General features: G+C 41.1%; 1 protein-coding gene across 1 annotated transcript in view; it reads right to left on the bottom strand.

Annotated features, from left to right (window-relative positions):
- Nucleotides 1–16757, bottom strand: part of MAP3K21 (mitogen-activated protein kinase kinase kinase 21) — a 57896-nt gene that overhangs the window by 32907 nt on the left and 8232 nt on the right. Inside the window, exons 2-4 of the mRNA XM_035008473.1 lie at nt 7416–7596; nt 3109–3257; nt 2136–2311 (exon numbers count right to left, since the gene is read on the bottom strand). Coding sequence (XP_034864364.1) covers nt 2136–2311; nt 3109–3257; nt 7416–7596 — 506 coding nt within the window. The remainder of the gene's footprint in view (nt 1–2135; nt 2312–3108; nt 3258–7415; nt 7597–16757) is intronic.

Here is a 16757-nt window from a genome sequence, read left to right as displayed (position 1 = left end):
AGGAGGAGGAGGAGGAGGAGGAGGAGGAGGAGGAGGAGGAGGAGGAGAAGAAGAATCAAGGAAGATTGGGCAGGGGATGAGAGTAGGTTGACTTCAGTGTCCAGCGGGAAAATGGTGCCAAGATACATAGCCGGCCCCTTTTAAAAACCTGTCAACAAGATCCCAAATCCCTAGCCTGGCCTTCTAAGGACCTCAAGGATACAGACTGTCATATCCATCTTTGTATCCCAGGACTCTAACACTGCTCCCAGCCCACGGTACACAGTCAACACTTGTTTGCTGGGGAAAACAAAACATGACCTTGAAACTCAGACCAAGGTTCCCAGAGACACATTTTTAAATTATATGTATTTTTAAGGAAACCATTTGCACTTTGGGGAATACCTACGACATGCCTTGTATTAATTTCCAGTTCAGCAAGACAATGGTGAGTGTCAGCTACTCAAGAACAGAATGTGGGCATATGGTGTCTTGGTACCGCGCACAGTATTATATGTTCTAGCTCAAGAAATGCTTATGCACATACATCCACACCACAACTTGTTATTCCCTCTTCTGCCCTGACCTTTGCACTTGGGCTGACTGCAAGCCTTTGGTGTTACGGTCAGTGGAAAAGTCTGGAGATGTAACAGAGAGCCACACCATACAAGGCCAAGTAACTTTAACGTGGGGGACTGATTCTCCACCATGTTTCAGTGTCGTAAATTGGGATCGGTGAGTGGACTCTATTTAGCAAAGCATTACTGCCCTCTTCAAAAGAATTCCACCCTTTCAGAATCACAAATGTATGAGGCATAAAAATTCCTTCCTGGACAATTACATGGCTTCATAAAGGTTATCAAAAGCCTGCAATGTTGGACTTTGTCGAGACATTTATTGCACATACAACAGAATTTAACCTATTGAACAATTACACACTTGATGAGCAGAATAAACCTTGATTCATCAAAATGCTCAAGTGCTACGGAAGTATCTTTAAAAAAGTGAGCACTGCCCTGGTAGCACCCAGCCATGCTGTAATGGTGGGTCCTTCAGGGCTGTGAGGTCGGGCTAGACCTAAGGGAGACCATGCCGACTGAACTCACTTCCCAACTCGCCTGCCCTCCAATCCGTGTGCCTTCACTTCTCACATGTCACTTGGCATGTGGCGGCATACATGCAGTTCCAGCACAGTTAACATACATGTTTATTTTTTGCTTCTTCTTAAAATATACAAACCAACCAGAGCTTAACTCATCATATTGAAAAGTTAAAAAATTACAGGGCGCCTGGGTGGCTCAGTTGGTTAAGCGACTGCCTTCGGCTCAGGTCATGATCCTGGAGTCCCAGGATCGAGTCCCACATGGGGCTCCCTGCTCGGCGGGGAGTCTGCTTCTCCCTCTGACCCTCCTCCCTCTCATGATCTCTGTCTCTCATTCTCTCTGTCTCAAATAAATAAATAAAATCTTAAAAAAAAAAAAAGTTAAAAAATTACACACTTTTCCACTTTCTCCAACAAAGCAATGCCTTGGAGATAAAAGGGTGTGTGTGCGTGTGTGTGTGTGTGTTTGTGTGTGTGTGTTGGGGGTGGTCTAGCATAAAAAAGGGCTTTAAAAGACATAACCAAAAACTATAAAAAGACACCTTTGAGACAAACTGCGACATTTGAATATAGAATATTACATGATATCAAGGAATTGCTGTTGCTTTCTAAGGTAATAATGGTAAAAAGTTATTTCTAAAATTCTTAACAGTTAGAGATGCACATTGAAGACTTAAGGGTAAAATGACATGAGTCGAGGACTTAATTTAAGGTTCCATTTTTTAAAAAGGATGATAATGGGTAAAGGAGATGAACAAAATGACAAAATATTGACAATTACTGAAGTTGGTTAATTTGTACAAAGGGTTTAGTTTGCTATTCTCTTTTTTTAATTTGTTTTACTTTTGAAAATTCCCTTAATAAAAGGTTGTTTATGGTCTAATTACACATCTCGAGTACAGTTTCATTTTGTTTTGTTTAAACTGGAAGGTAAGAATCAATAAAGATTCATACCTGAAAGTCTTTTATAATAACGCTAATAGTGTTCTTGACTCACGTTTTCCATAATCTTCAGAGATGTGGGTACATTATGCAATTAATACAGATCTCTCACCTTTTCCTTTGTTCTCAGTTCATCAAACATTTGTTGAATTTCTAGCTTCCAGTCATCTTGCATGGAATGAAAAGATTCTTGAGGCATTTCGGTCATAACCGTCCCTTCAATAGCTGTCAGTTGTTCAAGAATTAAGGCAAATGAAGGACGAATGTGAGGGTCTTGTTGCCAGCACTCTAAAATCAACAAGAACCCCATTAATTCTGTTTCTTGGCATAGTTTAGATTACCAGCCCATGCAGATGGGTTTAAAATCTGCTGAAGATTTTAAAAATCAACTGATAATGGTTTTGAACATTTTATTTTACACAGTGACCAGGTTGGTGGCCTGCATAACATTTACTATTAGGTAAGGCTCTTGTTGTTTATCTTATGTGGTCCATGCCTTACCACGAACTCTGTTTCAGGGGCCTAAGCTGCACTAGCCAGGTGATTTACAGATACAGAGTTCTCGAACTCGCCCCAAGAAAACCAAAGTTTCTAAAAGGTTATAACCACAAGAGAGGTTCTAAGAAATGGCCTAATAATGAAGGAAGGTAACGAGCTGCTTGCAAAAGGAGTCAGTTAATTTTTAAAAGACAAGCATCAAATAGATAAGGTCATGGCAAAACAGGGCTGGTTAAGATTGTTAAACATTTTTGATCATGAGGTAGAACTTAAAATAGCAGAATGAAGCCAATTCAATTCTGTCTTTGAGCGCTACTGGTGTAACTTGGTGAAAACTTTATTACCAGTTGGTTAAATTTTGTACATAAACGTGTCACTGATAAAACTAGATTGGTTTTTAAAAAGTTACTTAATCTGTCAATACTTTACCTGACACCTTAGATTGAAGACAAGGTTTCTAATTCATTAAATAGTATAGTTGCTTAAAAGCATTTGAAAATTAGAATCACAGAAATTACTCTTTTGGTTAAAAAATATACATTCTCCTGAGCAAATCCCCTTGCCTCCGCAGACACACAGAAACTGACCTTTCATGAGCTTGGCAAATGGCTCAGGGCAGGTGGATGGAATGGGCAAAGTGAGCTTATTGACTGCTACCCCATAAGCCACGGCGAGCCCATCGATGCCACGGTAGGGGACTTCTCCCGTGAGCAGCTCCCACAGCAGGACTCCATAGCTGCAAAGCAAAACTGCCATAAAGTCACATGGGTTAAGTGATGTCCTTTCCTTATGACACAAATGGTGGGATAAATGTGTCAGAGCCCTCATCCAGCTCCGATTAAGAATCTTCTCTCCCAACAAAACCCTTAAGTGCCACTTATCCCAAGGTGGGAAGTGGGCTCTTCCAGCGAACCTCCCAAACGCATATAAGTACACACCTTCCCAGAAATCAGTTATGCATTCATGACAGGAATTAAAACTACCTAATGAATAGGAAAGTATAGGAGCAGTACATAATTGAATCAAATCAGGTCCAGAACCAGGTCACACTTTAATGTGGTGGTTTTGATGTTTCTCCTTCTATCTCATTTTTTTACACTGGAATTAAACCTCTTGAGGATTGTCAGGACACTGACAGAAATCTCATCCTATGCACCACAGGACTTAGATCAAACAATGCTGACTATTTTTAAATGGTTTTTTTTTTTGAAACTGTTTATCTTTCTGCCTCTCCCTTCATATTTTCTACCATATTGCTTAATAGCTATGGACAAAAAAAATCAGCATGGGCCTTCTTGTGCCTGCTGGTGGGACAAAACACATCTTCTTTGTAACTCTGTATCCATTAGTACCTTAGTTTCCCTTTATCTTCTTCAAAACATAAAGTACAAATTATCTTTTGTTAATACATAAAATATCACTCACTCCAGACATTCCATGTGATTTTAAATGGAAACACACAGGCATATAAGCAACAGTCATATTTATTTTTTTTAATTTACTAACATAACTAGTACATTCTTATTTAGTTTTCTAAATTTTGAAAACATCATTAGCTTTAAGTTTTAAAAAAGTTTGAAATTTAGAGTAGTAACTTAATTCTCATTTCTCATAGCTTGTTGCTTATATAGAACATTAAAGCATCATTTTAAAGATAGCAGACAGAAGGTAGTAAAATACACCTAAAGGAAAGGCAGAACAGCTCAGAATAACAGCAAAAAAAGCACTTAAATTTGGCTATGGAATTGATGTCTGAGTCTCATCTGATTATCTTCTGATCTAAAGAGATATGGGGACTTGGAGCATCACGACTATAATAGAACAAGCCGTCTCTGAAGACCTGGTCTGCAAAGAGCTGGAAACTCTCTAGACTCCAGCTTCAGGTCATCCCAGATATGATAACCTCTCATTTAAAAAGCTCTCCATCAGTGCCTATTGGATCCTAGGCTATCTACTGAAAACTTTCTGAATAAGAATTTAGAAACGACAGAATGTGCCCAATCAGTGGGGCCTCAGGGATCCTCCAGCTGATGTTCCACCAGCTCTAAGTGAAGGTGTTTGAGTCCTGAGGGCACTGGGTCCAGGGCTCCTTCCCTGAGCAGGTGGAGGACCAGGGCACCAGTGAAAGGCAGCTGCATCTGGAAGCTGCAGACTTGAGTTTGGGGAGTATCACTACTTACTAGCTACGTCTCCACTCACAAAGCCCTTAACAGCCAATCCTGAATTAACTGACCTATAAAGTAAAAGTGATGTCTGCTCTGCCATCTCAAAGCACTGTTTTATATTGAAAAAAAGGGGAATATATAATATAGGGCTTTTAAATTATATAATGCTATCACTATTAGCAATTAAGTTGGATCCAGTATTTTCCATAGGTAATTACCTGTTTAGTTTCTTAAAAATTACCTACATTACAGTGCCTTAGCAGAGACACTTTAATTGTAAGAATAAGTAAATTTAACTCATAGATCAATCAACAAAAATCACCTCAGAGAAAGGGACAAAAAAAAATCCTGAAGATAACTGAAAACTGTCTAAATTCAAAGCCACTTCCTTGCTATTCTCTTTAGCACATAACAAAACTAAAATAAACAATAACAACATAACTTTGCTTCTTGGGAATTACAGCGAACAAATAATTCAAGACAGGTCATTTTTCTAGAGAGCAGAGGTCTTATGTTAAAAACCCATGTGTTAAAAAAAAGAAAAAAAACATGGAAAAAACAGAACTATTTCGATGGGGCTATTTACAGAATGTAATGCATTTTCTTTTGTTCTCCGAAACGGGGTAGGATACAGTATAAATAAAGCGGTCTCCTGAGAACTCAGGTAGCCTGATAAGCAAGGGCTGTGGTTGCAGGAACCTGGCTCCCAGGCCTGGGATGTGAGTATAACTGCTTACTAGCTTTATAACCTGAGGAAATGTCTTAATGTCCCAGTGCCTTGGTTACCTACTCTGTGGAAGTGCGGTAATCTCAGGAGATACTGTAAAAATTCAGTGACAGCGTCTGAGTTACTTTGTGCTGTAATAAACAGGAAGAAGGAAGAAGGGCGAGAGATGACCAGTGAACATGCTACTTAATGCACCAGTCCGTATCCCAGAATACTAGTCCACTGCACAGAGTTAAGTAACCTCTCTGGAATGAAACTATTCTTCTGTGAACATTATAAAGGGAGATTCTAGAGCAAAGCAATGTGCAATTCAGAGTGGGGGCCACCCCCGCTTCCACACCCTGACGTCCAAGGGCTCGAGTATGCTTCCCCGGATTCATGCATGCCCCAGGTGTGTCAGACCCTTGGCTCCACAGCTAGGTGGCTCTAGTGGCCGCTAGTTTCTACTCCTTGCCACAGAATCTCCTGCTTTGTTTCTTCTGAATACCTACTTTGTTTTCAGCTGTCAACTTTTACCAACTTAGCAACTCTCTCCCCTCTTCCAACTAGCTGCTTTTACTGAAAATCAGACAACTGTACTTGCAAAACAGTTAGAAATAAACAGATGTGGAAACAATCAACGAAACTAAAAGGCAGCCTATGGAAGGGGAGGAGATATTTGCAAATGACGTATCTGATAAAGGGTTAGTGTCTAAAACTATAAAGAACTTATCAAACTCAACACCCAAAAAACAAATAATCCAATTAAGAATTGGGCAGAAGAGATGAACAGTCATGTTTCCAAAGAAGACATCCAGATGGCCAACAGACACATGAAGAGATGCCCAACATCACTCATCATCAGAGAAATACAAATCAAAATCATGATGAGATATCACCTCACACCTGTCAGAATGGATAAAATTAATAACACAGGAAACAGCAGGTGTTGGCGAGGATGCAGAGAAAGGGGAACCCTCTTGTCCTGCTGGTGGGAATGCAAGCTGGTGCAGCCACTCTGGAAAACAGTATGGAGGTTCCTCAAAAAGTTAAAAATAGAACTACCCTATGATCCAGCAATTGCACTACTAGGTATTTACCCAAAGGATACAAAAATACACATTCAAAGGGGGTACGTGCACCCCAATGTTTATAGCAGCATTCTCAACAAAGCCAAACTGCGGAAAGAGCCCAAATGTCCATCAACTGATGAATGGATAAAGAAGATGTGGTATATATACACAACAGAATATTATTCAGCCATCAAAAAATCGAAATCTTGCCATTTGCAATGGGGTGGATGGAGCTAGAGTATATTGCGCTAAGTGAAATAAGTCAGTCAGAGAGACAAGTACCAGATGATTTCAGTCATATGTGGAATTTAGGAAACAGAACAGATGAACACATGGGAAGGGGGAAAAAAGAGAGAGGGGGAAGCAAACCATAAGAGACTCCCCCATTTTTTTTTAAAGATTTTGTTTATTTATTTGACAGAAAGAGAGAGAGAGAGAGAAAGCACAAGCCAGGGGAGAGGGAGAGGGAGAGGGAGAGGGAGAAGCAGGCTTCCCACTGATCATGACGATCCAGGACGCCGGGATCATGATCTGAGCCAAAGGCAGACACTTAACTGACTGAGCCACCCAGGCACCATAAGAGTCTCTTAAGGATAGAGAACAAACTGAGGGTTGATGGAGGGACGTGTATGGGGGAGGGGCTAGATGGGGGATGGGCATTAAGGAGGGTGCTTGTGATGAGCACTGGGTGTTATATATATAAGTGATGAATCACTAAGTTCTACTCCTGAAACATAAATAAATAAATAAATAAATAAATAAATAAAGATATAGAATCACCATAAAAAAAAGAAACAGATTTTGAGAGAAGATACCTCCAGTGAGTGTACTGAAGAAAAGGCCTGTATTCTCTGTCACGCTCAGTTACTCAAAACTCTGGGACTCACTTAAAGGAGACGTAGCAACCATTTTCTGCAGCCATCTGCAAAAGCAAAAAGCATGGTGCTTACCTCCAGATGTCACTTCCCTTAGAAAACAAGGAAGACTTGATGACTTCCGGTGCCATCCAAGCATAGGTGCCTGCTGCGCTCATCTTGGTAGTCCTGTGCCATTCTCTTGCCAACCCGAAATCTGTAATCTTCAACGTTTTATTGCAGAAGTCATCACGCTCTATCTTCTCAAGCAGCAAAACTAAAAAGATTTTTTAAGAATCAAAGGTGGGCTATTTTCATATTCTTATAATTTTCTAGTCACACTGTTTCCTTGGTATTTAAGACAGAGCCTTCACCTCAGTCAGCAGGGTATTTTACCATCTGGCCTCCCTTGCGTCACCAAATCATCACCTTTACTGGGTCATTGGTGCCTGTGGTTACAAGTTTTTTTGTTTGGTTGGTTGGTTTAAATCCAGAGGCACAACATGGCTTAGCACTCTTTATGAATGCTTCTCTTCATGAGAAAGTAAATGATTTCTAGGGGCAAGAAACACTTACTGAGGTATCATGGATAGGGTCAGAAGTCTGTGAGAGCTTCCCTGGTAAGAATATATTGTTTTCTTCCTAGAAGTTAGGTCCTGATCTAAATGCAGAGCCTTTTCTACCGAAGCTATTCAAGAGTATCGCAAGCAGATGACATGTCACCATAAATCCTTATTATCAAACAGTATCTTATAGTAAACTTGGAAAATGCTTATAGATTTTTAACTCCTAAAGGTATTTTATGAGATATGATTGCTTTACTAAAGCTCAAACTATAGCAAGAAGTAGAAACTTTAGAGAAACATCATTCGGATGCCTGTTTTCCTAGCCCCCCAGCCTCCTGACAAAACCAGACCTCAAGAGCGACTTTCGGGAGCAGAACTCCCACCAGAGTCAGTGCCTCAGCTCTCACGCAACAGTAGCTAAAATAACCATGCTTCTCCCTGTCTCCCCACCTGCCCCCGCAGACTCCGCCCTTCCCAGCACCTGGGGTTCTTCTCTCCTCTCCCTGGTTGATTCTCCTCTGCCTACAACCATGCAGAAAGTTGCCTGGGTTTTCCATGGGGCTCTAATGCAGCCCCCTAACCAGATTCCTCCTTCCCATTTGCTACAAAATGATGGCTTTAAACCTACTGTTTTTGCTACCTTCTCTCACTCCTTCCTTAAAATCCTGCATTCCAACTCGCAGCTCCACTGTTCCACTTCAACCGAATCCCTGCCGCGTCCACTTCCTCTGCCATGACATCGCTTCTGGCCTCATTGCCACGCACAGGCATGACGATCATCCTAACCAGACAGCATAATGCATCTACCAGCAGATCCACTGTCCTAAAATGGCAGAGCTTTCCTTAATTTTTAAACCTTCCACACACAAACTACCAATATACATAACACCATGGATGAATCTTAAAACCATCATGCTCGGTGAAAGAAGCCGGATGTCAAAGGTTACAGATGATGATTCTATGTGTATTCTGGATCAGATCAGGGCTTGCCAGAGGCTCAGGACAAAGCTACACACGAGAACTTTCTGGGGTGATGCAAACTCTCTATCTTGGTGGTGGTGGTGGTGCTGGTGGTTACAGGATTATATATATATACATATTTGTCAAAACTCATCAAACTGAACACCCTGAGAGGGTGAATTCTACTGTATGTAATACAGGTAATAAACCTGCATTAAAGACACACCAACTTTCACAGTTCCGCGTAACTCAGAGAGAATGGCTCTCTCCCAAACTGAGGCCACCATAGCCTCTACATCTGCACAAGAACCTACACTTCACCCTACACCATGTGTTTCCTCCACTTCAACTGCTCATCCAGCCCAAATAGCGCCCTCTTGGTGAAACCTTCCAAACACCCCTAAGCAAAGGAAATGATTCCTGCCTCCACACTCACGTGACCCTGTGTTTCTATTGCAGCCCTTACAAAGCATAAGGTACAAGGAGTACTTGTTTTCACCTCTGACTTCTCCACCAGACTGTTAGCTCTGAGACAGTGAGTGTATGAGTGAGGGTGAGAGAGAGAGAGAGAAAGTTGGTAGGGAGAGGAGGACGATGGGGACAAAATGTTCAATTCACATTCCTGTTCACGTATCTACTCTGTGTCTCATCTTATTCAGAGCACGTGCTGAATGCTCTCAAATGAACACAACATGCACATTCTTATACTTGCCCTTTGCTCATGCCAATCCCATCTAATTGAAATGAACAAGAAACGAATAAGAGAGTCCCTAACAAGTGTGGCATTTTCCTAGATGTCTTGCACATATCCATTATTTCATTCAATCGTCACAAAAATCCCAAGGGATAGGCCTTCATTATCTGAAGATAATTAGTACGGAAAAAAATAAAGCAACAGAATGAATCCACTTAAACAGTAATCCAAATTTCAGAGTAAAGAGGGCATATGTGGAATTATTATTCAGGTTTTACCTTGAAAAATAAAATGAAAATAAGTCTATTTCATCTTTTGGTTTTTTAAAAAAGGACGTTTGCGTCACTGTTGTAACTATGTGCTAACTCTTAGAAGGATAAAAACAAAACACGTGTGGGAGGTCTTTTAGAATAAATTATCCAAACAAAATTGGAGAATAGCATAAGACATTCTTCTTTTTTTGATTTTTGGAACATGATCATAAAGAGGACCATTTTCCCAAATGTTAGTTATAAGAATAATGAACATTTACCAAGTATATTCTATCTGTCAAATGCATTTACGGCTATTTTAATCATAAAGTCCACACCGCAATACAATAGGTATTTACTATTTACTATCTGTACTTTATAGATAAGGAAGCTGAGACACAGGTGTTGTGTAAGCTGTCCAAGGTCACATGGCTAAGGAGCAGTGAAGCTCCAGCAGTCTGACCCCAGAGACATATACTCTTAACTACTGTCAACATTGCTTAGAGGATAGCTTTTATCAGTTTTTCAGGAGAGCTTTCTTTATCCTTTGGAAATCTCTCTCCATTCAGGTGCCCATTCTCTTCTTTCTGATTTCCTATCAGTGGAGAATTACTACCTGATCTCAGTGGAGGCAGTATGGTGGAGTGAGGAAGGACGTGCACTCCTGGGCCACACTGCTTGGTTCGGATTCCCTGCTTCTGTTTCTTTGCCTGTCACGGGAATTGTGATAGTAGGTACATCATGAGGCTGTAGTGAGCAAGAGACGAATACATATCAGGTGCTTAGAACAGTGTCTGAAAGAGTATTTTGTGAAGATTACACACACACACGCACACACACACACCCCCTTTATCAATAGGCTTGAAAGTGTTTTTAGTAAGTCTTTCAAAATCACTTTCATGGACTTTGGGGAATCCTCTTTTTCAAGACTTGAAATTTCACTTTGCAATGGATTTGTATTGTGTTTGCATTATATCATCAAATGTTTATAATATTAAAAGTCATAAAAGTCAAAGAGTTAATGCAACTGGAGAGAGCCAACACTAGATTGATTGATTGATTGATTGATTTTTATTTATTGGAGAGAGAGAGAGAGAGAGAGAGCATGAGAAGGGGGAGGGTCAGAGGGCGAAGCAGACTCCCAGCAGAGCAGGGAGCCTGATATGGGACTCGATCCTGGGACTCCAGAATCATGACCTGAGCCCAAGGCAGTCGCTTAACCGACTGAGCCACCCAGGCGCCCCGCCAACACTAGATTTAAACATGAGTGGGGACTTGCATAAGTTGCCAATACTGAATAAATATTGCTGTGTTGTAACATTTCTTTCCCCACTGACCTTCTAAAGATGAGATTTAGAGAGCAAGAACCCCCTGTTCTATTTTTTTTTAAAGATTTTATTTATTTATTTGACAGAGAGACAGCGAGAGAGGGAATACAAGCAGGGGGAGTGGGAGAGGGAGAAACAGGCTTCCTGCTGAGCAGGGAGCCCGATGCGGGGCTCCATCCCAGGAGCCCAGGATCATGACCTGAGCTGAAGGCAGACGCCTAACGACTGAGCCACCCAGGCGCCCCCCACCCATCTATTTTTATATCCATTACATAGATGATGGATCAGCTTTAAGGTGGTTTATATGCCTGCTCATGGTTACACAGTTGATAAGTAGCAAGGCCAAAATTCTACCATTTTTCCTGCTCGTAATCTCAACGCTATACTATAAAGTGAAGGATGGAGGGGGATGGTTGGGGGGGGGAGACTTACTTCTGTTTGGAATAGCCTCTTATTCTTTCTGTCCATCTATACTGTACCTATTCTCAAGGCCCAGATGCCTTAGGAAAACCTTCCAGAGCATCCTACAAAATAGGGACTATTTCATCTTCCCAATCATCCATTACCCACATATTATGTTGTTTTGTCCATTATCTTTTTACATAAGACTTACTGCCCTAAATTATATATGAATACATATAAATATATATTACTCCTAGGAACTGAATTTTACAGATTTCCCTTGTGTCCCCCAATATCACCTAACAAAATATCCTCTACATTGACTGCTCAATGAAATAGTTGATATTAGTGATAATTATCACCAGTTCTAATACTAAGAATATTGCCTACCACTTACTGATCCTCTTCTATGTATAGTCGTTTCACACATTTAATATCTCTTTTCACCTTCACACCATTCTATGAAGTGGGAATTGTAATCTCCAGTTCAGTCTAGAAATGTTATCCAAAAGCATGTGGCTACAATTCAGAGTCAGATTTCAGATCCCATCTGCAGACGATTTCCCGTCTTCTGCAAAGCTGATAAAGCTACTGGTTGTGAGAAGGGGGCAAAACAACCAGATATTTCATTTTGTAGATTGCTGAAGAGACTAATTTTTTGAACGTTCCTTCCTTCCACATCAGCTTAAGGTATATTTCTCAGTCCTTACTCCTCATCAATATCAAGAAAAACAAATATCTAGTCCCTTAAAACCTTAAATACTTAAACCACAGAAACAAACAAAAAAAATCAAATTAATCAGCTACTTCATCAACAATATTACATTTTTCCACTTATACTACTACTAATTTCACTTTTAAACAACGGTTATTTTTACCACCAAAAAGAACCCCAAATTAATGCTCAAAATGGCTTGTAGTTCTATCAAACTTTGTTTTCCAAGACATTTTCCCATGTGTCCTTCATCCTTACAAACATCCACATAGGAAGGCATGAGGAAGCACTGATTAAAACAGGCATAAAAATGACTGTCCCTGCCCAGACCCCAGGAAGACCTGGCAGCCCTTGAGAAGCAAAGGCCAAGAATGCCCCGAAAATAAGTGAAAACAGAAATAAAAGTGAGAACTAACAACAAAATACTTAAAATTGATCGCTTTCTAAATAAATGTCAGGGCACAATGTGCTATGAGCAGCATTTGTACTGATGGTTTCAGAGCGTCCCCCCTACCCCCCCGCAGTCCAAATTTCCACAGGAGCTAAGTGCCTCCACACTTTGCACAGAAAACAAGTTAAAATAACACCGTGAATGCCAAACGTTTAGAGGTCCATGAAAGGCCCATTGTTTTGGATTCTATTTCAGAGGTGTTCAGCAGAATTCCTGAAATTCCTTATCTTTTGGGCAAAGTGACCGAAACCAAAAATAGCCAGTGTCCCGACAGGTAGCTTCGGGCACCTGGCCAGGTTTCAGCCTGAGGACTCCAGGTTGGCAGCCAACTTCCACTTCCTGCCCTTCTCCAGGAAGAGCCCAAGCACACCAGCCCGCCACCAGAAATTATAATGTACAGACCAGGCAAATAAACTTTTTTGGCCACAGAAATGGTAAATTCTTGTGGGTAACCTAGCGACGGGTGTTTGAGCCCCCTTTTGTGAGACTTCAGTGAAGATTTTTGACCCTTGTTAGCCCTGTTCTTGAACAATCAGCCTTTACAACCTTTACTTACTCTACTTACTCAACCATGAGGCACGTGGTTTTTCCGGCTCCTTTGAAGTTCCACATTGCTATTTTCAGAATTATAGCATATAATGTATATTTTTTTAAAAGCAATTACACTGTATCCATTCTATTTTCTCAACATTTATGGGATTGCTGTGTCCAAATTCCATTTGAATCAAATGGGGTTAGTTTCAATTAATCTTTAACTAGGAATATATTATCAGGAAAAAAAAGTCATAAGAAAGAAAACAGGTCTGAGAAAAGCAAAATGTGAAAGACTATAGTATTAATGAACACACTTTTCTCAGCCTAAGGAAACTTACTCTGAGAATTTCAAGTCTGAAAACAACCACCTATAAGGAATAAGTGCTAAGTTTACCAAACAGCACCACATCTCGCGTATTTCTCTCCATCTATCCCTCACGGGCACCATATTGCCTCCCCCAACACACACTCCACTCGCCCACTCACCAGTCTGTGGAGGCAAAGGCAAACCTTCCCCGTGGCCTTCAAGCCCCTTCTGGACCTCATTCGAAATGACCTCTCCAGATCCCGTGTCCTCTATGATGAACCCTGCATCCTAACAATTTTGTGTACCACTGGCTACCTCTGAAAAACACAGCACTGCATTTGGGCACCCGCTGTATAGAACACTCTCCCGTCCCATCCTCCATGAAAACCACACAGGGCGGGCACCCCACTTCCTGCATGAGCATCAGGGGACCGGCACTGCCTTCCCACCACAGTGTTAACCGGGAGACCACTTCAAGTCCATTAGCCTTTGGAATCTCTAATGCCCCTTCTCTAAAAATAAAAATAAAAAAATAAAAAAGAACAACTTCCTCACTCTCCTCCTGCTCCAATATTACAGGAGTCAATAAATACCTTCTCCCGTTGGGTGCCTTCCTGCATGACCTCAGCTAGAAGTTCCCATTTCTAATGCCCTGAAGTTCTATCATCATGTTTACCCTACCTGTTCTTCTCATCTCTCTGATTACATTAGAAGCAACTGGAGGATAAAATTTGCACCTAATTAACTTTATGTATTGATTTACTGATGCTACACAGCAACCATTCATATTTGTTAAATGAATGGGTACATAAATACCATAAGGGGGAAAAATGAGTACAAAGAAGATGAGTTATCAGCTTTCTCACATGAAGTCAGCTGCTACTACAGAAAACCAACTCACCTTTGCACTCCCGAAACAGTATTAGGAAACGAAGACTATTTTAAAGAGAATTACAACAGAATACTTATTTTGAATTCCTGTCCGTCTGCAGCATTTGACCCAGTTGATCATTCTTCCCTGAAACACGTTCTTCACTGACCTCCAGAGCATCCATGGCTCTCTGGGGCTCTCCTTCTTTTCTAACTGCTCCTTTTTCTGATTCCTCCTATCTCCCTGATCTCTAATTACTGCAGACCGCCAGGACTAGGGCCTTGGATCTCTGGTCTTTCTATCTACTCACTCCCCAGATAATCTCAGCCCACCTCCGGGCTTTAAATACCAGCCGGATGCAGATGACTCCCAAACTCACCTCTGCCCTGGTTTCCCTTCGATCTCTTGTCAACGCTGCAGCCAGCACAATCCTGCTAGAAAGCAAATCAGATCCCAGTCCCCAGTTCGAAACTCTCCAGGGTCATGGTAAAGTCAAAGGTCTTGCAAGACCTACCAGACCCTGCCTGACCTGACCCCCTACCCCCTCACGTCCTATTGCTCTCCTTCAGTTCTCTCCAGTCACACTGGCCTCCTGCTTTGGGGATTTTGCAGTTTCTGTTGCCCCTACCACAGTGGTCTTCCCCAGATGACGCATTCCCTCATTTCTTCAGGTTTTCCTGATCAGCCACCCTTTCTGGAAGGCCTCCTTACCCATCCAACCTAAAATTTCAACTGCTCACCTCAACAGATTCACCCTCTTCGATCTTACTTTTTTAGTTTTTCTACTAAAGCACTTACCCACTCTCCAACATGCTACATCTTTTATTATTTCTTGTTTGAACGTCTGTGCTGCTTACTGGCATGTAACTTCCCGGAGCGGAGGAATGTGTTTCTGCTTTGCTCACTACTGAACACCAAAAGCCTCAGAGGGTTCCTGGTGCATAGTGCACAAGATGGACTTCTCTAAAGAAAATAGAGATGTGGTCGGCTAAAATAGAGTTTCATCTTGCTCTTGCGCCACAAAGAAAAGTCACTGTACAAACCTTTTCATGGATGCATACAATGCTCAGCTTTAATGAGAAAACTTCTTACACTTCATTGTGTGTGCAAATCTAGTTCAATATTTGTGTCCCCTTAGTATTTTCACAAGGTAGATGCAAAGCAAACTGAGGAAGTCTTCCACAATATTCTACACTAAGGTATTAGTAAACACAAAGCCATATATCTGATATTATTTGATTCAACATTTGCAGAAAACCTGAAACTAAATGGACTCCTTCAAATCGCCTTAAGCCAGTAATAACTCAAACATTCCTATATGCAATCAAGATACTTCCCCACATGGCATGTGATTTGGTCTTTTTCCAATAGCTTAGAAAAGCAACTAGTAATGAAACCTGGTAGTGAAACAGTTACAATAGCAACATAGTACTTCATGCCTCCTCCTTGACCCTCAACTTATCAACCCAAGTTACAAGCAGACCTGCCAAAGCACACAGATGGCAACACTCCTGCAGAGAACAAAGCTCCAGACTGTTTCCTCATACTGCTGGCTGGCCCCAATCAAGCAAATTAGCCAAATCAAAAAGACCCTCACCCCTATGCAAGATGAACAAATATGTGATTACATGGCACTATATATTGCTGAATGACTAATGATAATGTTCTTAAGGTTATAAAGAGTTGCAGAAAACTTTTAAGTATCAATGAGTTCACACACACACAAATTAGGAGATATTTAAAGCACTCAAAGTGTTTCTAAACAATATATAAAAATGAGCATAGTCACCAACTTCCACTTAGATTGTGTCTTACAGTTTTTTAAATACTTTGACATATACCAGGTGTTGGCAAACTACATCCCATGGGCCAAATCCAGCCCAGTGCCTATTTTGTAAATAAAGTTTTATTGGAACACAGCCACAGTCATTTGCTCACATACAGTCTGTAGATGCCTTTGGCTACAACAGCAGAGTTGACCAGTTGCAACACAGACCTTATGGTCCACAAAGCCAAAAATATTTATTATCTGGATCTTTATAGTAAAAGTGTGCCAACCCCAGAGTACCTATCTCACTTTATCCTCACACCACCCTATTCAGGAAGTCAGGCCTGTAAATCCACAGCTGGTGAGTCGTGGAGTCAGAGGGCAAACCTCAGACGCCACAATGATACTATTCGTCACCCAATGTTAAAGGAAAAAATGCTTAGAGAGATTCCTTTCCCCAGAGACACAAGCCCAGAAAAAGCTACCCATACTCTCACCTGGTGCCTTCTATGACCAACCGTGCAATTTCATCAGACACTTAACTGGATTTGAGATACAGTCTGGGTTCATGGAAGGATTTTTTTTTTTTTA

Source organism: Mirounga leonina, unplaced genomic scaffold (genome assembly GCF_011800145.1).
Source record: "Mirounga leonina isolate KUSES-001 unplaced genomic scaffold, KU_Mleo_1.0 Mir_152, whole genome shotgun sequence".
NCBI lineage: Eukaryota > Metazoa > Chordata > Mammalia > Carnivora > Phocidae > Mirounga > Mirounga leonina.
This window is presented reverse-complemented; position numbering and strand designations above follow the sequence as displayed.